The 25,361-nt window shown below is 42.6% G+C and overlaps 1 protein-coding gene across 2 annotated transcripts in view; it reads left to right on the top strand.

Annotated features, from left to right (window-relative positions):
• Window positions 1-23,550, top strand: part of DCX (doublecortin) — a gene marked incomplete at its 3' end in the record, with an annotated part of 60,388 nt that extends 36,838 nt beyond the window's left edge. The window contains exons 3-6 of one of the 2 annotated variants that reach the window (XM_080352458.1): window positions 12,350-12,452; window positions 15,901-16,038; window positions 20,801-20,895; window positions 23,494-23,550. In XM_080352458.1, coding sequence (XP_080208584.1) covers window positions 12,350-12,452; window positions 15,901-16,038; window positions 20,801-20,895; window positions 23,494-23,550 — 393 coding nt within the window. The remainder of the gene's footprint in view (window positions 1-12,349; window positions 12,453-15,900; window positions 16,039-20,800; window positions 20,896-23,493) is intronic. The other variant, XM_080352459.1, reaches the window with a different exon arrangement.
• Window positions 23,551-25,361: the final 1,811 nt, after the last annotated feature.

Here is a 25,361-nt window from a genome sequence, read left to right as displayed (position 1 = left end):
TTAAGGCAGAATCAGTGTATCACTGGAGCACAGTGGAGAGGCTGCCAATATTGATATTTGTAGTTCCATATCGGTGAGCTGGGCTCCTTGAAGAGAGTTACGAAAACAAAGGATCAGGCCATAAGACAAGACTTCCCGAAGAAAAATCTGTTCACTGAAAGAATGGAAACTTCCTCTGGCAACCACTGGGCAACTAGGGAAAGCGGACACTATACGTCCCACGAAAGGTCTTTACATATAAGCCAGCTTGGATAAGAGAATTGAATACTTGCCTTGCTATTACTAGGAAGTGAAAAGCAGTCATAGAGAAAAATATACCATTCATTATCTAAGGCTAATTTTCTTCTAGGCAGCCAGAAAATCCACGAAAGCTGCCTTGGAACAAACACAAAACAGTGGCCTGGATTGTGTATTCTATTCAGGAAAGAAACAAAATATTTAGCATAGACTACAAAGGAAAAACAGTGTGAAGTTTTAAAGATCATTTCAGCATGTTGGAGTATAAGACAGCACAGCAAAAAATGCTTGTTAAATCACTCTAGTGTGCAAGTATCGCAGGAGATTTGACGCTCCGAGAATTGACTGCAGCAGCATGCCAATTGTCAGGATAGGATTTTGGTTTTAAGGATGTACATGTGTTGCCTTATTTGGTCAGAGATGTTTTACTGCCTCTTGGTACAGAATGAAAAATAATGGAAATAAAAAGGGCGGTTGTTTTTTTTACAGTGACATTTTAGCGAACTCCAGCACCACATTCCCTATAGAAATACACATTCTGGACTGAACAGTATTTCTACAGAGACACCAGTGAAACTATAGCACTGGTCTTGCTACAATTGCCTCTCTCCCCTTACTCCTGCTGTCCCATGCTTCAGAGGTGCCGTGTTTCTTCACTTCTTATTGGACCCAACTGGAATTGCAGACATTTGATGTTCCTTAAAACAGCTCAGCCCGCGCCACCTGCACTATGTGGTTGTAGAGAACAGCTACCAGCGAGGGGACAGAGAACGTCCCCACAGGAGAGGCTGAGATTGCTGGATTACTGGTCCAAAATGATGGGAGATGAAAGGGGAGGGGAGCAAAGTGAAGCCAAAAAACACTTTAGGGGAAAAAATAGAAATAGAAGTTTTAGCAATGCTGTCAGTGTAATCAGGGAGTGAAGTCAGATTGATGCTCTTTAGAATTCTTTTGACTTCAGTAGATTTGTACCAAGAGGTTTGTATGCCAATACAGATTGGGCCCGTTTGCTTACATTTCTTTTCATAACTATATATTCAGTCTTCATGCAGTGTCTACACAAGCTTACGTATGAAGGGTATTTGCACCCTGAGCAGACAGCAAGCCCAGGGTTGTTGGGTTTATAAGTGAGATCGGCAGCTGACTCAAAATCTGCAAGGAACAAGAAACATCCAGCTCTGGGTCAAAGCACCAATTTGAGTCCTCGTTGTGACTGTGGAGATCAGGAACTTTGCAACTCCAGTTAAAACAAAAGACGTTAAATAACCCTTTGTTAAGTTCAGCAAAGCTTAAAATACGCAGGTGTTTTCTTTGGTTGGTTCGTTGTTGTGGTTTTGTTCTTTAATTTTGTTGTGGACACCAAGAAAGAAACAGGGCTTGCTGTCTGGTCGTGGTGGAAATGCTGCTCATAATGATGTCTAATCTAAGGAGGTGGTGAATTCATGCAGCAATGGAGAAAGGAAGGAAATACCCAGATGTGTTATTTCTGTGGTTCCAATAAGAAAAGCAGCACCCAGCTATCCCAGAGGCAGCGCTCACAGGGAATGTAAATGTGCACAACCATCTGCAGCCGCCGATCCGTGAGCTCGTATCGTCACCTCTGCACAGGCACAAGTGGCGTTTGTGATTTCTTAGAGATTGGGAAAGGAGCAGACACAGTTCTGCGTGTAATTCTCTGGCCATCTCCTGTTTCTCTTATCATCTGTCTCTTGGGGGAATCTCATAGCAATTAGTTTCTAATTGCTTCATTGTCTACAACTCATTTAATGAGAAATATCAGCTAAATATAATGGTTCTTGCATGTTTCACAGAAGCAGAAATTAACTGCATCATAATTTTTAAAACCCTTCTTCTTTCTGTTCCTCCTTCTTCCATCCCATAATACTTTATATTTCAAAAAGAAAGGTAAAACATGAGAAGGGAATGTTGTGGTGGGGGGGTTTTTTTGGTCAGCTACTGTTCTGCCACTGCTCAATGGCAAAGATTCACCCTGATGTGCTATATACATTTTTTATAATGATGTAATTTGAACGATACTCCCAAAATTAGTGTGGATTCTTTAATACCTCTCTCAGGTGCTATTTAGTTGGGGCAGGAATGCTTTAGCCTCCTGCCTTTCGGAATCCCCCTAGTAAATCAACTGCATCTTGGGATCATCTCCAATGCAATGTGCTTGCTACGCAGCAGCAAGGAGACGTGAGAGGATTATAAAACGGGGCTATTTTTCACTGCAGAAATGCTTGAACTCACTCCAGACAATCATGCAGCTGCCATTTTACACATCGGCTCTTTCAGTATTGCTGCAGAAATTATTCCTTTAACACCACTGCATACTAAGCTAGAACTTGTCATTGGTCCTGAAGACAGGGAAGGGATGGATCTATTTCCAATTAAGGAAAAACGAAGAAGAAAAAAAGGCATTTTGAAGTGTGAGGCTTTGGGACATTCATCTCAGTGGCCTCGCTGCATGTTCCGTACCAAGTATTTCTATCTCACAGCCTGCTTAACATGCTGAATTTCTACCCTAATATGGCTTAGCTCAGGACACAATGCTGCATTCTCCATTGCTCTGCTGGCTGTCAGCTGAACTCAAAAGACCTGTTAATTAGAAAAAAATTAATAGCTTTATTCAGAGATTAACAGAAATTAGAGTGAAAACAAAATTGTTCCAATAGGCAGGGCACACGCATTTGCTGTGAATTCAGGAAATCTCCCGAAACACAAAGAATGTGTTCAGAATTATAATTAAGGAAGAAATTTTAACTCCCTGAAAGAACAGCTTGATGGCAATTGTTACTTTCCTTTACATTTCATGTAGCATCTGTTACGATTTAATTCTTAAAGGACACCATTTTTCATTCCCATTAATCTCCAGAATTAAAAATGTAATAAAGATCTTGCAAACATTGAAATGTAACTAGTCATATTGCCTTCAGGAGCCTTTACAGAATACTTCAGCAATGGAGCAACAGCTTTGAGTGGGGGGCAATGCAAAGCCCGTGCTAATTAGATATAGAACCGGTTGCATCTTCCAACGTTCTTCGCGAATTAGGCTGCCTTGGATCCATAGGCTGCGAATGAAGTTGCACTGTTGGAGGATGGGATGGTTTGTTCATTGTTGTATTTGGAGATGCATATTAGGACGGATGACTTGAAGGTTCAATACTTCATATTTGTGTCTTTCTTTCGTTAAAGTGGACAGCATGAATTAAAAATGTTGTCTTCTCAGCATCTCCTTTCATAAGAAAGTAGGTTGGATTTTGGAGATGTTGAGCAAAACAGAGCTGTATAAAATATGAGCTCAGTGATACATCCAAGAATTAATAAATAGAAGAAGTATCATTAGATATGATAAAAATAGCAGAGCTGCTTGAAAGGCTGTGTGAATGAATACCTAGATCCTGACTAAATCCAGTGCGGGCTGAGGTACAAATATGTGTATAAACCGAATTGACAGAATAAGAATAGTCTTGTCTGGTCAGAAAAGGTTTTTATTTATAATCGAGTTAGAGTGCATCTTCCCCCAGAAAAACTGTGATAATACATTGCCATAATCCTAATTAACATATGCTGTCTACCCCAAACACCAAGGCAGACGGGGTTATCCGTGGTGAAGTGTGTTAGTGTCCTGCTGCGCCAGGGGAGACGCGGCCGGTTCGGAATGCGTTGCCTTCAAAGTCACTGCCAATGCCCGACTTACGCTGAAGTGTCCTCGAGCTCTCCTGACGCACTAATAATACCGACAAGTGTGACACTGAATTGTCCCCAGCGCTTCTTTTGGAAGGAAGTTACTGAAGTCAGCAGGACTCATGATAATGTCAACTCCAGTTCTTGAAGTGAGGCTGCCTCAGTGCATAGACACATCCGCTTATGACATGGAAACCAAATCTGTGCATATTTAAAATCATTTCCTCTGCCTCTCTGGGTGACTGTCAAAGACAGTATTTCCTCTCTTATGTCTCTTTACACCAACACCACATCACAAAGGGGCTGTAGGAACAAATCCTGCTATTTCGTACAGTTGTGTAATCCTCTTCATTTTGCCAAACCTTCTTTGTGCCCCGCAGCGCTGGGCGGGCGCGCTGCCCCTCGGCCAGGGCTCCTGCTGGGCAGGACTCGGGCAGAATGGGTGGACTTACCCCTGAAAAACAGAAATGCATGAATAAATCAGGGTTCATTTTTGGCCATGCTGTACTGGGCTGAAGTCCATAGCTGTACCCATGTGGGTGAAAGTACAAAGGCTTCTCTATTTGGTAGCTGGCCAATGTACAGTCCTTTGAAATGTTTAGGTTGAGAATTAAGTTCTTGATGCATCTGACCATGAAATAATTAACTGGAGGAAGGATTTACATATAATGCTGACTGATAAGAGAGAAGAAGGAGCAGGAGCCTGCACCCTTCTAGCAGGAAAGGAAAGCAGAGGTGTCATCTCAGTCTTTCAAGCAGACAACACCCACTGTGTGTGTGGATGAGAGCAGTTCTCAGCGCTCCCATTTCACTTCCTCCGTTCCCCACGCTCTCCCCCAAACCAAAGCCAGCAGGCAGAGGGGTGGCTGTGGGGACCCTAGTCCTGACCTTCTCATGCACCAGGCGGGTGCTGTGGGGCTCAGAAATAAGGGCTCCTGGAGGGAGCTGGGGACCAGCAGTGAGACACAGCCAGGGTGTGTGTGGATATTGGTCTCCTCCAGCCCTTCCAGCTTGCTTACAAGTAAATCCTTGGTGTAGCTTTTCACCCCTCTGGGCCTGTTCTCAGCTAATGGTGATGTGCTCCCTGAAGATGGAGGAGGCTGCTCAGGGCTCCTGGTACAGGGCATTTTCTTCACTTGTGTTTTAACCAGGGTGAGGATTTATTTACCAAGGCGCTCCATCACTGTCTGTACTGTTGTTGCAGCTGAAGAAAAACTCGCACAAAGCTGAACAAGAGCCTTTCTCTTTTATGAAGATATGCACAATAGGATCAGCAATAGCTATAGGTTTTAGGAGCTTGTTGCTGGAAATCCCATTAACTGGAAATTCCAGCCCATGCGTTCTTCAGCCTGACCTTGAGCAGGTTGATAGGCTTCCTGTGCTCCTGCTTTCAGGGCTCTCATTTCAAGTAGTGTTGCTTGACCTTGGCTATATAGACTTCCAAAGTCTCTGATGCTCTTTTGTAAGTGCAGAACTACTGACAAGAGGGACAATTAGGAAGAATGATTTAGCAGTTTTCTGAATTCTTAAGTGCTATCTGTTTTGGGACAATTTGTGCTGGGATTCTTTCATGGTCTTAAACTGTCACCTAGAATTTCTGGTTTTCTGACATGAGAAAGGGTGATCTTTTATATCTTGGTGTTGATGGCTGTGCTCCTTGTCCCCCCCAACTGCACGGCACATTTATCCCCAGCCTCATACATTCATGAATGCAAGAACAAGCCTTTCTTCTAGGTTAAATGAATCAACAGCCTGAATATCTGTTTCATAGCCCCCTACATCCGTATGGGGAATGGGGATAACAAACTAACCTTTCTTCCAGGGGCTAATTGGATTTCACACAGTTTGGATGCACCACTGATTCACCAGATATATTAAATTCAGCTTTAACATTCCCGCTGGGTAGCTTGACCTCCCCCTCCCCTTACTTTTTATTCTATTCTATTCTATTTCAAACTTATCCATTTCCAATACTTAAACGAACAGGCACCTTGTGCTGCAGCCCTTTGGAGAGCAGCGTTTATTCATGCGTGAAGTCTTAGAAGCTGCTGTGCACATACATGCATGAATATTTCTTATTCTGCTTAAATAAGCATCACAAATGCTTATTATAGAAATAATGCACATTGGCCAGAAGCTGGTGTTCCTACTCTGGTTTGGTTGCATTATAACAAAATACTCCAAGTGGACGCAAAGCAGCCGTAATCAACCTGCTGTAGTTATACAGCCTGAGAGGATCTGCATTTTGCATCAATAAAAAGGTGTAAAAATGCCCTCTCGCATCAAAGGAAACACTTCATCATGCAGACTCGCCCAGAATTTTCTCTTTTGAAGGTGAGAAAGGAAGAAAAAAATACCTACAGAAGAGTGGAATTTGATTCCTTCAATCAAATTCTCTAGACTTAAATGTAAGCCATGGCTCTCCATGAATACACAAAAGGTGGCATCTCTGAATAATGTTTATAGAATCGCAATCTCACTGCCTGTTTCTACCAAGAGGTCAAATTATGGTCCCTGAACCCTGGAGGGTAGAGGTGATTTTTCCCCCCCGAGTGGAACTGCACATACTGTATGGCATGGGCTGGGCACACAGAAGCGAACCCGAGCCGTTTTCGAATGACAACATCCACGCTTTTTCTGCTCATCTTTCTATTGCTTATCCATTTTAAGCAGTATTTTTTCATAATAGCGGATGAGTAATTCTCTTTCTGTGAATGCAAATGTGGAATATATTGAGTGGGTGTGTGCATACTTTAAAGAAATCATTGAGTCCAAACATCTCTTCTTTGTAAACGCAGGAAACCAGAATCTAATAAAATGTAAATCAATTCAGTGTCTGCTTTGGGCTTGTAGCCTTCAGACTGTTAAAAAAACCCCCGAACTATTAAGTGGTGCGCATTGCAATATCAACATCTTTATTTTCCATCATATCCTCTTAACCCCTTAAGTCTTCTGACATCTTTTTCTTTCTGGACATGTGGTAAAGAGTTTGTCAGAATAGAGAAAGCTGCTCATTTAAAGTCTACTCTGCATGTTCATTAATTCCCAGCATTCACTCTGGTCCGTGACCTTACTGACTCTTCCTGTGGCCAAGGGTGTCTGTGTCTGGTTTCTGTACTCAGCTTTATTGATTGCAAACACCCAGCTCATTAATTGTAAAGCACACTTGCCTTTGTGATTTAGGACTTTGGCTTCTCTGACCCGAAATAAACACACCACTGCCAGTTCGTCTTGGGGTACAGGTGTTGGAGTATAAACAATTCCATCATATTTCTGGTTTGAGTTAAAACAATTGAAACAGATTGTAGTTCCATTCTCAGCTCAGTTAATTCTCAGTGCCTGTCTAGCTGGTCTGACTTGCTTTGCTTCATCTGGTGCTGCTAGAGAACGGACGTGAGCAGGCATCTCAAATATGGTATTTGTCTTTAGCTGATGGAGGGTTGGGTATGCTCAATTTTATACTATTTATCGAAGCAACCTGGAAAATAAGAGGATGTCTTAGTTCTGCTCTTGGTAGGCTTTATGTGTGTATGGCATCCAAATTGTCTTGTATGGTCTTTGCGGCCTTAAGGGAAGCTGTTTCTGAAGACAGCTTTTCCTCTCTGCTGAACATGTATGATGATTTGAAGAAAGCAAACAGACATCTCCTGGAGCATAACCATTACCTCTGCAGAAACTGAAGGAACAGTTTCAAGCTACCTATCCAGTAGTACCACCTTTGTTCTGCTGTCTAAATTCTTAAAGAGAAGGGATCTTACAGAGAGAACGTTTAACAAAGTCATTATGACTAAGGGAGAGAGGAGCAGAGGAAAAGCCTTGCACTGGCCCTCACTTATCCTGAGACTTGCAGGGTCAGGCAGTTGGTTAAAGTCCCCAAGATGGAAGATGTTCAGCCCCCAGGTCGAACCTGTGGTTGTGTTACTCCAAATCTCCTTTGCCAGACCTCTGCTGGCCATGTAGGCAAAGCTCTTTCCTCCTTCCATGGCATAAGGAAGAGCTGTAAAGTCTGGGAGAAGGACTACGTACATAAATCACTGTTCTGAATAATCCCTAGCTACAGTGTCTGATCATTTATCATTCAGCCTCATTTGGCTCCATCAGCTAAAAATAGAAACCTCTGCTAAAGACATGTCTCAGAAAGGTGAGAAAGACAGTTCCATCAACCCTCCTGGTGATATATTCCTTTCCAGAGATGTGCTCCGTCATCTTCTTGGCAAACTGATGGCCAGTCCCGGCTACCGGACACTCCTGCTAAAGCAGCAGCCCCGGGAGCTGCAGGTGATTTAAAGCTTAAGTCTTCAGGCTTTTGATTTCTAGTTATTTTAAATGATTGTATTTAATAATGAATTACAGTTTTTAAATACTTCTGCTGCCTCCTGGAGGATGGTAGAAGTAACCAGTTACAACTGTGCAGGTATATATCCTGCATATTTACTGCTTCTTTTCCAGGTGAGCTCTGAAAATCTGTAGCATCCCAGGTGTTTCAGCAAACTGGGAGCTCACATCCAGAGTGATGCTGGAGGCAAGTCCCATTTTGTCAAAATCCTGAAAAATGCTTGGTTCTACAGCTACCATATTAAAGTGAACAGGACGGCTCAGCATCTCTCAGAAGGCTGAATCTTTCCATTCTGCAATTGGAGCCGCTGCAGCAGCCGCTGATGGATTGTCACTGCAGAAATCCCCTCTTGGAAGCCCCAGTTAACACTGTCCTCTCAGAGAAGGTTTTTCTAACATAAGCAGAGAATAATTTCATTGAACGAGAAAAGAAACCACACTTAATGGAAACCTAAGGAAGTGCAAACACTTTTGTAGTCCCTAAAATCTCTGTTAATCTCTACCAGCTTCTGTTTCTTCCATAATATATCAGAAAGTTTAAAAAAATTATACCTTGACACAAAGAAAAATGCTACTGACAAATCTATTGGAAATAATTACTTTGTAAGAAATCAATTTGTGCCTCGTCGAGTGGAGTGTGAAGATTTACCCTCCTTCATTGGAATTGCTTAAGCTACAGGAATTGCAGAGAAAACATTGCACGCACTATGACCCCTTTTAACTCAGCGTTGTCTCCTCAATTTCAAATTCAATATTATCCTCCTTTAAACGAAGGCTTGCACATATATCTTTGAAATCAATGCTATTCATCCTTTCTTCTGTAATTATGTACTCAAGTTTAATTCTTGTTATAAATACATAAGTTTCTAGACTTAAAAATGGAAAAAGACCAAATCTTTCTAATTTGATGGTTCCCAGTGTTGTTGCTAAAGTGCAGGATAACAGTCACCAACAACATCACCATCTGCAGGTAGCAGCACAGGCCCTTGCACTAGCGGCCACTGTCCGTCAGGTCTCATGCTTTAATAAATTCAGAGCTAAGAGCAAAAAGCAGCATTTATAAGCAAAGATTTTCCAGGTTATCAGCTGGGGTGAATTTTTGTCGATGTGAACTTTCTTTCGGGGTTTTCATGGTATTCCAGACTAATTATTGGATATAATTAGAATAGTAGATTAGAGTAAGCTCAAGCAGAACCTATAATTTCCAAACAGCCCAGACTGCCTGGGGGGAGACTTGTACTATTATTATTATTTAATTTTACTGAGGAAAAATTATTTAAAAGACTTTTGAAGAATGGAGAGAAGACGACTTACAAGGTTATTCTGGGTTCACTGAAAACCCTTAAAACAATTAATGCAGGGTAGAGGTTTGGCTTTGCTTGTCCAGAACAACCTGAAATGTTCCATACTGGGTAATAAGGTCTCGCAGCAGCTTTCCCAGCCCATGGGCCCACGTGTGTCCTCCTCAGCTTCACGTCCTTCAGGGATGAGCATATCCAGGCCTTTCTCCTGGTGTTGTTCTTTCTCTGTGCATCACTTAGGCAACGTGGCTCTGGTGCTGTGCGATCCATCACTTCAGCCACATGTTTTCACCAGGAAAGCTTCCTCCAGTGCCTGTATGGAGACAGCAACACATCTGGGGCATGTTTCAGGGACACGCAGTCATGGTCGTGGATTTACTTTGAATAAACAGAAGTTAAAAAAGGAAATACCACACACGTGGTGAACATAAGCAACATAGCTACAACTGCATAATACGCAACACCTTTTAGTTTCTGAATTTTGCAATGTTTTGCACTGTTTAGTGGCAGCGGGGCTGTGTTTTGGCTGTCTTTTCTACCAGGTTGTGGTGAGTTCTTAACAGTAGAAGTTACAGCAGGAAACAAAAGGGAACAGATAAAGCAAGTACAGAAGTTACTGTTTCATGAATATGACGATTAACTAATGTCTTTACCAACCTCCAGTGCTCCTCCAGCCAGCTGTTCCTAACTATATAATACACATAATAACCTAGTATCTGAAGGGACAAGAAAGCAGCAAAGCAAATGTCAAGCACCTCTGCTTGCCATGTAATCAGGTTCCTATCCACGTGCGTGCTGATAGTTTTCCATCACATTTGGACCCTCGATCTGAAGGCTTTCTTGATTGCCCAGACTCTTCTTTTTGCATGTGGTGGTTGTGGGGAGTTCGAGGGCAAAATATACACTTTAACTTACAACCTGGAGCCAATAAAAGCACCTGTGGGTTCTCTTTGACTTCATCTAAAAGCCTGCAAAATTTCGGAACCCTTCCGTTATGATCTAGCTTTGCACTGTGTTTAACAGTGGTTTCGGTACTGAAGGGTGAGCTAAGCAGCCCATGGAATTTTTCCATGGCATAAGTATAGTACTTAGCATTCAAATGGGAACTTGTGTCTTGAGCCAAACCCAATTATTTGCAAATGAATCAGTGCCACACATCCGCAGAGGGAGGACTGTAATACCAAGTGCTGGTTTGAAATGTCATCTTTTCTGTGGGAGAATTCTCTACGGATAACATGTTAACTATTTTCCAACTAATTTTAGGCAAAATGAAATTGGAATTCACTGAGGTTTGCGAAGAAAATTCTACCTTTGTTCGAAGCCATAGCTTCCGTGGATTTCAGTTTGCTCCATTATGAAAGTCAAGCCGATGTGAAAAGCAAGCTTTTCACTAATGTTTGGCATCGTAACCAGAGCTGGCACTCTTAGGCAGTGCTTTAATTATACATTATATTAACCAGTGTGAAATACTGAGCCTTATTAAGATAGCCAAAAGCCTTCTTTATAGTTGATTTATTAGAGCTTGAAATTAACTTTTCACAGTCCAGCTCAACAAGATCAGTAGATATGGAAATTCAGCTGTGTCTACAGCAAGTTTCCCTGCGGTTATCTCCAGCGCTTGCTCCCTTCCCTTGTGATGCAGCTGTAAAGTCCTAATGCCCAAACATGCCAACATCAGCCGTCAGGCCGGTACCTCTGTTATCAGCATCAGTGCCAATCTTGCAGTCTCTTGGAATGGTGTCCTGAACAAATGGAGTTTCAAACGCCCACGTCTGGCCTGTGCTCAGGTGGGTGCTCGGTGTGCCTGCTGGGCTGCACCGGCTGGCTGGTGCTGGAGAGGTTCTGCTCCGCTGTGTTTGCACATCAGCGTTCTTTCTCCTCCTGACCCAGTACTCACTCTGTGTCTGGGAAGTCAGGAGCTCAGGCTGAAGTTCTAGGCAAAGTCAGTGGGATAAAGGCACTTTGTTGTCCCTCCAGCCCTTGGAGGCAGGTGCTGTGCTGAACATTTGTCTCTAGAATAGCTGCACGAAGGCTTTGAAGTTGGGCCTTCTGACATTTTCCTCCTCTTCAAAGCAGGAGTGTTACTTTCCACTTCACATGAGTTTTCAAACCATTTTCTGAGGATGGAAGAGCAGCACTTTCTTTGCCTCAGAAGAGCCCCTGCCAGCCTGCCAGGAATCTGAATAAAAGGGAATCTTCTACAAGATACTGATGACAAGTCTGGGTGTTTATGGACCTCTCCAAAGAGCAATGATGTGCACATTTTCCACTAGTTGTACTGCGATGGTTTGGATTAACTTTAGGTATGTGGAGATAACACAAGAGCGTTGACATGAGTTACTGTGTTATTACCACTGGTCCAGTGTAGTTACCATTAGCACAGTTGTCTTGTCGTTGCTGCGTAATCACTTCGATTGTTTCCCTGGTAACTGTGTAAGTTACCGTGACTGTAACTGTGTGGATTCATATGATGGGAAGAGTGTCCAGTGATGCTTTGGGCCTCTCCCTCACCGGTGCAGATGAACCTTGTGGTCATCCTGCAAGGATTGCAAATGCCGTAACCTCAGATAATTTGCAAGGTAGTTGGGATTTTTTTCCCTCTTTTTTTAATTACACTTTTAGGCTTGACTTGCCCAGTGAAGTTGTGTGTTGTGCACCAAGCTTACCGAATCAGGACCGAATCAGCATGGGATGGGGGAACAGCAGCTCCCTCCTGTTTAAATTAAAACTAAGCCACATCAGAATGTTGCCAATTAAGAATAAAATGAATTACTCTGCTCTCTCTGTAGGTGACCTGTCTCCACGATTTCTTTGGGGATGATGATGTGTTCATTGCCTGTGGTCCAGAAAAATTCCGCTATGCACAGGATGACTTTTCTCTGGATGAAAGCGGTAAAATCAAACACACTGCTTTCCAGTCTGTGTGTTTATTTGATTTCCATTCACTTGCTTGTATCAGATAATAATGCTGCATGCTTTTGTTCTGTTGCTTAAGACTTAGTACATGGACTTTAACATCTTTTTGCAATACTTGTACAGTCAGTTGATATTAAAATTGGGCACATGCTAACTGCAGTAGCCTGTCAGAATAGATGAACGACTACACCATTTGACATTTACTGCAAAATCCGATAGTGTAAATCTTTTCAGTTTTATCCAGCTGCATTCAGATACAGTTTTACTGAGAACTAAGCAGGACTCTTGTCTACATATATGAATATTAAAAAATGGGAATAAACACAATTAAAAGGAAAATCTCACCCTCCACTGCTTTCTTCTGCTGATTCAAAAGGGCAATAATTCCTTTTGTAGGGGAGGGGACTGGGACAGCACCATTATTTCTCCCCATTACAACTGCAAGCACAGATCTGTAACAATGGGAGTCTCAAGGATCAATTAAGCCATGAAATCTTTGATTTCACAGAATATACAGAGCTTGTTGTAGGAGTCACCAGCCACCCTACCTGGCAACTGTGCACCCCAGCAGTGCGGGCTGTCTGCTGCTGCCAGTGAGAGCAGCAAGAGGCAATTCATGGAACTTTGACCATTTAAACTAGAACAAAATATGGTCTCCAAACATTCAGGCTCATTTCCTGAAGCTCTGAGTATCCTATATAGGGAACAGGAGCCCCATGCTGTTTTGTGTGCTACAAACTGCCTCAGCATTTAAGAGGATCTTTGCTGTATAACAGGAAGTCAAGCAGCCTTTAATCTCTAAACACTGTATTTTTATGACTCCTTTGCAAGCCTGATTTTATTTGACGCTGGTACTTCTGACCTGTGTACTCCAGATGAACCCATTTGATGGTCTTGGGTGATTCAAAGAAAGGTACCAGGGTTCAGCTGACACTTTGCAAGCGGAGAATAAAACCTGTGATTGGCCAGGGGAGCAATCTGTAACGTGAGCCTAAGATTGTTTGAACACTCAGCAGCTGAGTCAGTTCCACGCTGTCCAACAGTCTGGATGCAATCCTGGCAGAACAACCTGATGGGAAGCCCAGCTCTCTGCCTGCATTCCTGCTTACTACTAACTTTTCCAGCTTGGATTTCTCTAGCAAAAATAAGCCATGCCTGCTGTTGGGAAGGCACCCAGTAACTGCAGCTCTCAGGGGTATTTTCAGGGGAGTAGGGATGCCCTGCGCCTCTCCAGAAGCAGATGAGGAACTATGAGCCAGCAGCATTTTCCCTTTAGACACCCACTGTCCTTCCTTGTTAGGAGTCAGATGCTGCGAGAACCGTGAGTGCTGAGGTCTTGCAGGTGAATGTCACTTATTAAAATCTCCTCTGTCATGGGGTACTTTCTCTTGGCTCTTTGGATGCCGTGCACTTGAACTGCTGGTTATTATGTTCACTCTGGCAGGACATCAGGAAGCAAAAAGAGAAATAGCATAAGAGGATTATGTCATCTTTTTCCTCCTGGCCGCCCACCACAGCTTCTGCCCAATAATTCCTCTTGCTGAGCACCTTCCAGATCATGTTGCTCTGTCTCATTTGTACTCCTCAGTCAGCCTTTCTGGCCTGGAAAATGCAAAGCTGAACTTCTTTTCAAGGAAAAGAGACCCCCTTGCTTTCTGAGATACCCACGAAATATATGATTGCCAGATCTCACACAGGGAGGCCGTACTCCCGTGTATCTCACATAGCATTTGGTGACAATGGCTGGGCAAATGAATTGTGCTCTAAGATCAAATCATTGCACTGTTTTTGTTAAACAACTATATGTAAGAGCCTTGAAAAATATTAGTTCTGCAGTGACTGAAGATGATTTTTGCCTGTGTTTTGGCTTGGCTGGTTAATACCAGGAGCAGTTATTTGCACACTCTCCCTAGTGGCTATTGCAGTGTCTCATCAAACACCATATTCTTTAGTATCAAGGAGGGATAGTCTACCTTCCACATCCGTCCCCCTCCCGGCCATTATTGCTCTTCATGTATAAAATATTGGGTCTGTATTGGTGCTGGAGCCCTACAAGCCTTTCTGTGCCATCATCTGTGACAAGTAAAGTATGTTGAAAAGAAAACCCACACACTTTTTCTATCCCTGAGTTAGAGTTTCCAAAATCCATTTAGCAGGAGAGAGAATAAACTCATCGTAGGTTTAACTATCGCCTTGCAGCATCCCTGGAGCACAGGGAGATGCTACAGCCTCTCTTCATATTCTTTTACTGCATGACCCAACAGCAAACTCTCTCACAAGCCATCTGGAAGAAGAGGAGACTGACTCTTGACTGTCTGAGAATGAGGAAAGCCTGGGGAAAAATTTAAGGCAATTAGATTTTCATAGATATACTGATATATAAATAAATAACACATACATTTAGGTCAGACGACTTGTTTTTCGGTTGACCAATTATTTATCTGCTCTGTGCTGCCTTAGTTCATTCCCAGTAGGGAAAGCAGTGCAGGGAGCCCTCAGTCCCTGCACGCTGAGCTGGACTTTTCCATAAAAAACTGTCTGTACGTGGAACATATAATTCACGTCTGTAAAAAAGACCTGATTCTCACATCTTGGTGAGGACAATCTGTTGCAGGAGACGAGGTGAGACCAGTTAGCCATTGACAAAAAGGAAATCCCCTTTTTATTGCCTTCTTCTTAACTGGGTTCAGTTAATAACTTGAGAGGTGGAAAGTGCTTTTTCTGTTAGCTCTCAATGTAAATAAAGCCTGGTTTTGAAGATCTGGCATGCTTGAAATCCTGGGACACCCAGAGGTTTGTTAGCATTTCGGTTCCCTTCTGCAGGACGCTGGAGATCATGTTTATATTTTATCCTTTTCCTGGCCTATTTATTTTTTAAGAAAACACAGTTGGGGTTCTCATCTGCCCATGTCTTAAAGTACATAAATCTCCTCGACTTGTTTGTACAAACCTTTCTGAGAGGGGTGAGTGGCCAGGACAGAGGACGTGTTTTGTAAAACCGTTTTGTCTTCTTTGCTTTCTGCATCTGAAAAGTTGCAGCTTGTTGAAACCGCCAAGGAGGTTGATGCTGGCTGGGTGAAAGCTCCTGGGGCACATGTCCCGTCTGCCACTTACAGACCTTTATGTCACGCCACGAGCCGGTAGCTGGCTTGCTGCAGCGGCATCAGTTGCACTCATCATTCCTACCATTAGGTCTTCCTGCAGGAGTTACAGCAAATTAACTGGTTGTTTGGCCTGATTCTTCATGCAGTCAGTGTCACCCATAGTCCTCACTAGCTGGTGAGAACCAAGGCAAGGGGAAGGACAGGAAATCTTTGGTAGGACACAGGTATGGAGATGGGAGCCAGCGTGGTCTTGTTTCAGCACCTCTTCTAGAGAAGCGGTAGGGGTAGGGCCGTAACCGGGGTTGTGTGTGTGTCCGCAGAGTGCCGGGTGATGAAAGGGAGCCCCGCGGCCGCCACGGGCAGCAAGTCCTCTCCCACCCCGCAGAAGAGCTCAGCCAAGAGCCCAGCGCCCATGCGCCGGAGCAAGTCTCCAGCCGATTCAGGTAACCACCAAGACGGTGAGTGATTGTTCTTTGCTGTCTGAATATTAACTGTGCTCGAGAGGAAAACACATACTGGGTGTCTTTGGATACGCTGACGTTGGCTGTTTGCATATGAAACAAGCTGGTGCTAGTGTACAGGGGCCCCTAATAAATATTGGAAAGGGATCCTCTGGTCAGTTAAGTGCAGCTGTGCACCACAGCCTCACAGTTCCCTGCATTAACAGAATTTTAATAGAAGTTTCCATTACACAGGCCAGAAATCAAGGCCCATAACGCTCCCATATGTTCCTTATAGATACAGACTGATATACAATAACCCCTTGTGCAATGCAAATGTTAATTACTGTGCAAGTCAGAAGTGTCTCCTTCTAATCATTGTTTAAAGAAGACCAGTGACCTTGCAATTGGAGAACTAGCGATGGGTTTATTGATGTGACATTCATTCAGTAACAGAAGAGAAGGAACATGGGAGTTCTGATGTGCTGCAGCAGCTTGAGCCATTGGAAATGTCTGGACTAGCAGCACAGCACATGCGGAGAGCTGCAGAGCCTTCCGGTTAATGGCTGGGCTCAATATCTGCTGCTGGTTGATAGTTTTTAGCATCATATGATGGAGAGGATGGATCTCCAGGTGTCTCATCTGTCTGCCTGTTTATTTCCAAAAGAGAACCAGACATCGCCTTTCACTAAAATGGCCAAGTCACCCAATAAGCACCTCAGAGTTCCAGGAGAGCTTCATAGCTAAATTCAAGTGACCCACTGCATTAATGCAGCTGACATAAATCAGAAATTGCTTTTCACTTTCACAGTAACACATTGCGTATTGCACGTGGACACCCCACAACAGTCAACTGTCAGTAGATATTGGATTACTGGATATGAAATTCTCCTGACAATATTCAGTCTGATTTTTCCCAGGACTAATTTAGTTTGTTTAGGATCTCTTGATGTTCTTCAGCTGCTTAAAGAGACAATGGGAAATTGGTTGGCACATGCAAAGACTGTGATTTTTAAAAAGTTATTTATTGCTAAGGTGGTTCTGCATTCAGAGTTTTCCTTCAGGATTCCAGTGTTGGCTGTTCCTAAACTCAGGGGTTTTTATTATAAAAAGCTTTTACAATCCCAAATGCACGGTAAAGTTGCGTAAGTACATTGAAAGCATGATGTGAAACATGTTGTTGATCTAAAAATCCAAATAACTCCCATTCAGTGATCAAGGAGTCAGCTCAAGCATGAGGCTTGAAACAGCTTTCATACCTTCTCCATAAGCATCGGGTGCTAATTACCACCAGAACTAGACTTTATTGCATGAACATATAGTCTAATGTGAAATGGCAACTATTGTGTTCCTAATTTTAAGTGACTGAATGACTGAAAGGAACAAAATGATGAGTCATCTGATGAGGTTTAATGAACACAGTTAGTGGAGCCTTTCAGAAGGAGATTAAAATAACCAGAACTGCTGAACAATAGCCAGCCCCTGGAGTTAAGGCCAGTAATGAAGGACAAATCAGGTTTCCTTAATCCATCTAGACAAGAGTCTTTCGTACTTCCCTGTGACTTCAATACAGAAAAAAATGGCAGCTTGTCCTGCTTAATGAGAATGTAAAAGGACTGAACTGTTTTCGTATGGACTGAACATGCTAAAACAGACATAGGCCAACTAGAGAAAATCCATAAGAAATTTCCCATGGTTCAGAAACTGCTTTGGGAGGGAAGGTTGAAGGACTGATTCGGCTTAGGAAAAAGGAAGATCAAGAAAGGACAATTTCCCACTCTTCAAATGCATTTGCCATGTTACAAAGAGGATAAGGATCAATTTTCCTGTGTGCCTATCAGGGATAGGACAGGACGTTGGTTTAAACTTTAATACGGGATATGCAGATCATATATTAGGAAGACTTTTCAATTAGAAGCTTCTAAATCACTGAAGTGGGTGTCCTGGAGAGCTTGTGGTTCCCAGTCAGACTTGATGATTTTAAAAACCACTTTAGAAAGATCTCTACTGGGGGCGATCCAAATATACCCGATCTCAATTCAGAGCACAGAATCTGAGTTACAAAGCTTCCATGGTTCTTTCTAACCTCTATTTTTCTCTATATGACGTCAGCTCTGCTAAATGACATAGCTTAGAGCAATAAAAACCAGACTAAACTACATCTGCATCTAAACTACATCCAATTCCTTCTCCTAACATGACAGAGGAAAACTGGGCACAAGGAGATAAGTCTGTGCTGCTGCTGTGGTCCATGAGATTTAAATGGGGCAGGATCAGCGTGAGGTTTGGCATAATTTCTTTAACAGACAGCTCCAACAAGAAGTCAAACCAAACCAAAGACAGAGATAAATCTCAGGGGAGAAAATAATGATGTCATTTGCCATTACTTCTTTGTTATAAAAATATTAATACATCTTACAGTGACTCACATAACAACCAAGGATTGAGTTGTATAAATACATGTGCTGTGATGGTTTTTAAAACCAGCATGATCTTGGTCCTTTGCAGTACGGAGCCACAGGTCCCTGGGCTATAAGCAGATGGTAGCAGACCGCAGTCCTTATATTGGAAAGTGTCTTTTCCCCAGCGTTGCCTTGATTTGGCACAGGGAGCTGCCGCTTCTCAGTCCTCTAATGGAAGGGTTTGGATAGAAGGACAAAAGCATATTCACAAGGCAGCAGCAATTAGCAAAACAGATACAGAACGTCAGTCTGTCCTGACGGCAGGTCTGGCTCCCCAGGGTCATTATATATGAACGTGTTAAAAAGGCAGCAGATGTCTTTTGGGTTGCACACGAGATAGAGCAGCTTGTTATCCCACTTGTGCTTACTTAAGTTCTGCTAGCTGACAATGCACAGTGCGCGTCCAGCGGAGAGATCACCCTTGCAAAATGTGACAAGAAAAGGTGCCAACACTGCAGAGCTGGGCGCGTGGAAGCCAGGAGGAGCCTGGGCGAAGGATGCCCGTGCAGCCTGACTTCTGCTACGCCGGTCCCTATTTCTCCCAGAGGCTTCTCTGTCCTGGAGGAGCTCACTAAAGAAGCTGCTATTTCTACATTTGCTTTACGCTGCCTTTGTTCTGGTTGTTGCCTCTTTATTTTCTCACCACTCTTCAACCCCTGACCCGGAGACAAAACTGTCCACGTATTCCAAGCTTTTTTCTCTCACTCTTGCGATGCACCAGCGTGTGCTCCTCAAACTAGAAACTCATCCACAGAACCCTAGGAACCCAATGGAGCAAGGAGTATTAACCTTGTTTTACAGTTTGATAGAAAAAGAGGTACTTCCACACATTTTGAGCACTGACTGTGATCCTTGGGCTCTGCTTTTTCCACCTCTGTTCATTGATGGAAACGTGGTTTCAAAAGATGGACCTCAGTCAGCTCATTCACAGGTCTTGGGGCTTCTCGCTGCTGGAGATTCAGATCCCGAGTCCCAGTTATCCAGGCAAACCTGAGCAGCACTCAAGACCCATTGCATATGAGGAGTTGGGCTGAAATATCTCTGGGAGAAGCAGACACACAATTCAGTTTACCTGGATCTCTCACAGCCATGTAAACAGGATCTGATGCCCTGTTCTCCATCCTCTCTCTCATTTGCTGGACAAGCCTGATCTATCTCCCAAGTACAAATTGTGCACCGAAAGAGGTAAAATCCTATGAAAAAAGGCAGTGCACATGTTCACACAATGAAAGGATGTGTCATAGCCACAAAGGGGCTTGAAGGTAAATTGAGGTTGTAAAGCAAATACAATGACATAAATAAGATATAATACACAAACAATAACATGATGGGGAAAAAATAATTAAAATGAAAGCCAGTTATAAAGAATGGTTTCCAATAGTCGAGCTTATGTGAGATCCTTCACTACCATAAGTCATCAGCAGATTTTAGTGGAGCAGCAGCATTATACACCACCTGGGATCTGCTCTTTGCCTCTTGTTATTTTCTTGCATTTGAGTTCAAAAATGCATGTAAGTTTGATTATGATCACTATTCTTCATCACTAGACACAAAGAAGATCAAACTGGGCTTCTTAGTTGTTGCTCCTGCTGCAAAACTCTTTGTGTTTGTAATGATATACATCCATCTCCTTGGATTTCTGATCTGGGTGTCACGTCTGTTTTTTCTTTGGTGCTCATAAAATATTAACACCCCTGCTGTAGCACTTAAAGGTCTCATTGTATTAGGGAATTTATGTCCTTCCCTACAGCAATTACACCTTTTTGCTGCACACCGACTGTTCTCCCAGCCTTCCTGTTAGTGGCAGGGAAGTTGAGCTCTTTGCTCATTTAATCCCAGGCACAGCTCACTGCAACCAGGGCTTTCTGGGCAGCTTTTTGTCTAGTTTGTAATGAGTCTATTTGACACCGAACATTTCTTGTGTAGGATCCGGGATATCTGCAGCCTCCAGTTTCCACTCATGCCCTTCAGGGCCATGTGGTTTCAATAGTGTTCAACTGTTTGAGAACATAGAAATTGTCTTTTTGTTTTTCTGGTGATGTATGTCTTGGATCAATTTGGTGAATATTTGTAGTGTTAAAATATTGCTCCTTCAGTATAGTTTGTATTTCATTTATTTTACAGTCTATTGTCCTGAACAGCTGAAAGCCTTAAGTTGGGTGAACAGCCATGCTGTTCGCTCATTTTTTATCTCCTGCCTAACATGACTAAAATATAGTGGTTTTGTGTTAAATGTTTGGATACCTTCCATCTCCCTGATGGACAAAGACCTTCCTCTTGCTTGTCTGATCACCAGCTTCTGTCTCGTTTTCTGACAGCAAATGGGACCTCAAGCAGCCAGCTGTCGACACCCAAATCAAAGCAGTCCCCGATCTCCACACCCACCAGCCCAGGGAGCCTCCGGAAGCACAAGGTATTACGTTTCTTATACCTTACTACATCTGTTTCTTCATAGTCTGCTAAGATGTGTACATCATTCAAGCCATGGCGTTCTTCTCTGGAAGCAAAACTCCTTATGTTGAAACAATGGAGAATTTGGCCCATTACTCAAAGGGTTGGTCTTTAGCGATGGTGAACAACGAATCACTGGCCTGTTCCTTCCTCTGGAGTTATTAATGTATGCTGGGGATCATACATATGGATCAGTAGAGATAACTTAACCCTGAGCTTTCATCACTGTCTGAAAAAGTTCACAAGTTATTAATGGATGTGATCTTCATATAAATCCTCCTCTCTTGAAAAGCATTAAATGTGGGCACATCTGGTCCATTAAAGAGCAGGAGAAATGGAAATGTTACCGAAGCTGTAACACATCACTTAAAGATGCTTCTCAAGGAATTTTTTTTATTAATATTATTCAAGACCATGTGCTGTTTTACAGGAAATAAGTGATTTTTTAATGTTAATATAGTAATCGTGTTCTGGTACAGTAGGCAGTTTTCCTGGTAGAAATCAGGGTGTCTAAAAGATAGCATGGCATCCTAGTAGAGATCAGTGAACCTGTGCTGGACCATAGATAATTCATGTATTGATTTATTTAAAAGCTACAGCAGCAGTCACAGCTTTCTTATGTTCCTGTTATTCAGTGTCATTCTGAGTCCACACTGTCACTTCCGTGGGCTTCCTCATTTCTGGAATAGCCACAGCGTTGCTTCCAGCAGTCTGTACTTCATACAGCAACTGGAATTTAGACATAAATGTAAGTGTGAGAGGAGGTCAGTGGGATTTCTCTTTAGGAATCAGAATGTACCTCTCGGCCCAAGTTGCATTGACTTTAAATTCTCTAAGAGTAATTAAGAAGCTCTGATGGGGCGAGGTTTTTGCAGTCAGCAGCCACACAGAGGTCCAGACTGCACGGGTTGAACTCATCTTGTTTGAGGATGATGTTCTTCCTCAAAGCAAGGAGCAGTAGCAGCAGCTGGACTACAGTTGTTACCATGGTGGAGCAAAGCACAGAGAATTCAATGGGAAGAATCCCCAAAATTCCAATGGGCTTTGGATTACACCTCTGACATGTAAGATTTGGGATCACAGACATTTGGACGTGGGGCTGAGTGGTTCTGGGGAGCCTGCGGTGGACTTTGGCCTTCTCAAAAATCAGATCTTTCAAATGTTCCCAACATGTGGAGAGGTTGCATTTACTCAGCTTTATTTGACTTCCATTAGCAAAGCCAAAGCTGAATCCAAATAAAATCTTGTGTTTTCCTTAAGAACTCACTCTGATCTCAGCTGCTCCGTCTAAGTCTGAGGAAATGCACCAATTTTAACACAATGGGTGCAGATTTATTATTAATTTAAAACTGAGAACAGGATCTGGCCTGTAGTCTGAATTCAACAATTGCTTGTGAGTATTCCAGCAAAAGTAATGCTGTCATCTGCATCCTTCGCATCAGCCATCAAGGACATAAAATACTTTCCAGCACCATCTCCTGCAGGTCTCTGGCGAGGAGTGTTTGCTTCCTGCTAAAGATAAAGACAAGTAAAACTCACCTTCTTTCATGTTTTATGTAGGTTTTCAGCTGGCTGATTCATGACCTTTCCAGTGAAGCCCCTAGAACACTGTAAGAGATGCTGGCTGCTGAGGGCAAAGCCAATCCATCTATGAGCCTCTCCACTAATTTAAGCCAATCAGCAAACACCGATGTAACATTTTAGGTCACCAGAATATTCATGCATCATTGTCTTCCTCCCAGAAGCAATTTCCTGCTTATGATGAGCTCTTTTCTTTTTTTCCCCTAAAACTCAAATGATAAATGCTTAGGCTGAGTTCACTACAGAGTTATATTTCACCCCTTCTTATATCAGGATTGTTGCAAGTTTCTTTTCTGTGTATGTGGCCTTTTCTTCATTTTGCTCACAGTTATTATCGGTGGGTGAGTCTGAGTTCAAAAAGGTCCAAGGAGAGCTTGAGCCCTCCAGCAGGTTTGTGTTCCTAGTTGCATGCAGAACTCTAAGGAAGTGGAATAAGATGGCTACCCCAAAAGGGACCCTGGAAAAGCTTTACATTCAGCATTTGATCCAAATAATAAACTTGGGATTATTTTCTTAACCCTTCTAATCAATCTGAAATGACTCAAATTCAAGAATAGATCATGGAACATGTGATTTTCCTAGAGACCTGTCCTAAGGGCAACTGTCAAATCAAGGTAAGACTCTTTACTGCGGACTCAGGTTCCAGGAGACCTGTTTAGGAAAGGTCCTGCTCTTTCATACATGAGCTATAATGGACACACTGATCCAGAAGCGATTGAAAAACTCTTCCCAAACCTCTCACCGAACATCCATCTTTCTTTGGGTACCAAGGTGCACGGGCTGCTCTGTGTGAGTAACCTGCCTTGATTTTAGCTTAAATTACCTGGACAACTGGTCAGCCTGTCCAGTAACTGGTGTCCGAGTCTTCCAGGCTCTCCCTACAAACTGCACAGAATGGGACCGTCCAACTCCTTCCTTAGTCAGGACCAAAGGTGGAAAGTGACCGTGTGAGTTAACATTTCCCTCTTTCTTCCTACAGGACTTGTATCTGCCTCTGTCTTTGGATGACTCCGATTCCCTTGGAGATTCCATGTAAAGCCACATGAAGCTAAATGTCCATATTGCAAGCTATGGTTAAGATACAGTAGAGTACTTCTGCCAAAATAAGCAGATAGGTGACTGGTGCTTTTAAATCAGACAAAGGACACACAGTTATGATGTCATTTTTGTTTCTGCGATTTATCCTCTGTGCCACAAATCAACACCTGCCAGTCTATAGAGATAGAGGGATACCATTCTTCTAAGTTCTAGAGATTCAAAGTGGACATTGTGAGCAATTTGGGGCCAATATACCAACGATCCTGTGCATTTCCCATGTTCTTCTATTATTTCTTCTGCTGCTGCAACTATGTAATTTTCCTAGTGATAGTAAAGTAGCTCCCTCTGGAAGTGTGCAATGGATCTCTTGCTGACCAATTTGCAGGCTCCAGCAAAGCAAATGATATTCTCCACCTGTCCAAATTGCCAAGGTTTGCCAGCTCACCTGTTCCTCATTTGCAGCCCTGATTTTAGCACCTGCATACTAACGAGTATTGGTTTTATTGTTGGAGGGCAGGAAGAGCAATGACTTACTTAACATGCCAGCAGAAGCTTGGATTAAATTAGGAATCGTCACATAAGATGCTGAGTAAGGTTAGTACAATAGTGATTCAAATATTGGGATTTCTTTTTTTTTAATGATTAAGCAAAAAAATCTAAGTTAGCTGAGTTATCTGGAGTGAAACATCTTTCACGTATCCAAAGATTCTGCTAGCTGGGAACAAACTCTTATACCTACCCTATGGTATCTCTCTATCTCTGTTTGTAACAGTAATGCCTTGTGAACAGCCAACACTGAAAACACTGTGAACATTTGTTTTCAGGTTTGACACCCTATAGATCACTTTTTATAGCAAGAAATCAATACACTTTTTATAAAGGAAAACGTTGTATCTGTGTTTTGGGAGCAAGGATTCCAGATCCTTCTTTTTTATAACAGCTGGTAATTTTCTTTTGTTTAAAAAACACATGCAGAAAAATGTACAAAAAAAAACCAACCCACAATTGCGGAACAGTAATAACAATAGCTCAGTTTAGAAACCTTGTTATCACTGCCAAAACAGATGCATGTAGGGGGAAAAAAAGGTCAGTTCAAAATATTGAATGTTTTGATAGCTTTTGTAATGTTTAAGACTACATATTTGGTTTTTTACACTTCCATATTCCTAACTATGGCCAGATTCTCTACTTAGCTAACAAATGGAATTTTGTGGTGTTCAAAAACCCATCTTTTAAGAAACTCTTCTTTCTGACAAAAACAAACTTAATGTATTTAGAAAAACCTTTTGCTTTTGTGAATCAGTAACGACTCCTACGGAATGCAGAGTTCATCCATTCACGCAGGGCTGGTGGTTTTTACTGCGCCGAAGCTTTGTCACAGGCCGGCTGGCATTGCCTCCCTCTCTCATGGAATAAGCTTGCGATGAAACAGATGACTATGGGACTTTACCGAAACGAAATCTGTGCAATCGAATCTTTCTTTGTTGCTCTATTTGCCTTTGTTTCAACATGCACACCTATTCCCTATCGCCTCGCAACCCCTCGTGATTGGAATGAGTTAGAACGTTGTGATGTTTGATGCTCTGTGAATGGTGGGTTGTTCCCAAAGCCGCTCCACGTTTTGTTTGCTCGGAATGCTGGTGTGAAACAATCTGTGCAGGCTGCGTCTTTAGAGCTTCACGTGACAATATAATGCGACTTAAAAAACAGAGATGTATCTGAGAGAGGCCAAGATTGGGAATTAGCAAGGAGTCACAGTTATCATGCACCAGATTTGCACCCAGTAGTCTTAGTGCATGATCATTAACA

This window comes from Nesoenas mayeri (genome assembly GCF_963082525.1).
Source record: "Nesoenas mayeri genome assembly, chromosome: 13".
In the NCBI taxonomy this organism is placed as follows: Eukaryota; Metazoa; Chordata; class Aves; order Columbiformes; family Columbidae; genus Nesoenas; species Nesoenas mayeri.
This window is presented reverse-complemented; position numbering and strand designations above follow the sequence as displayed.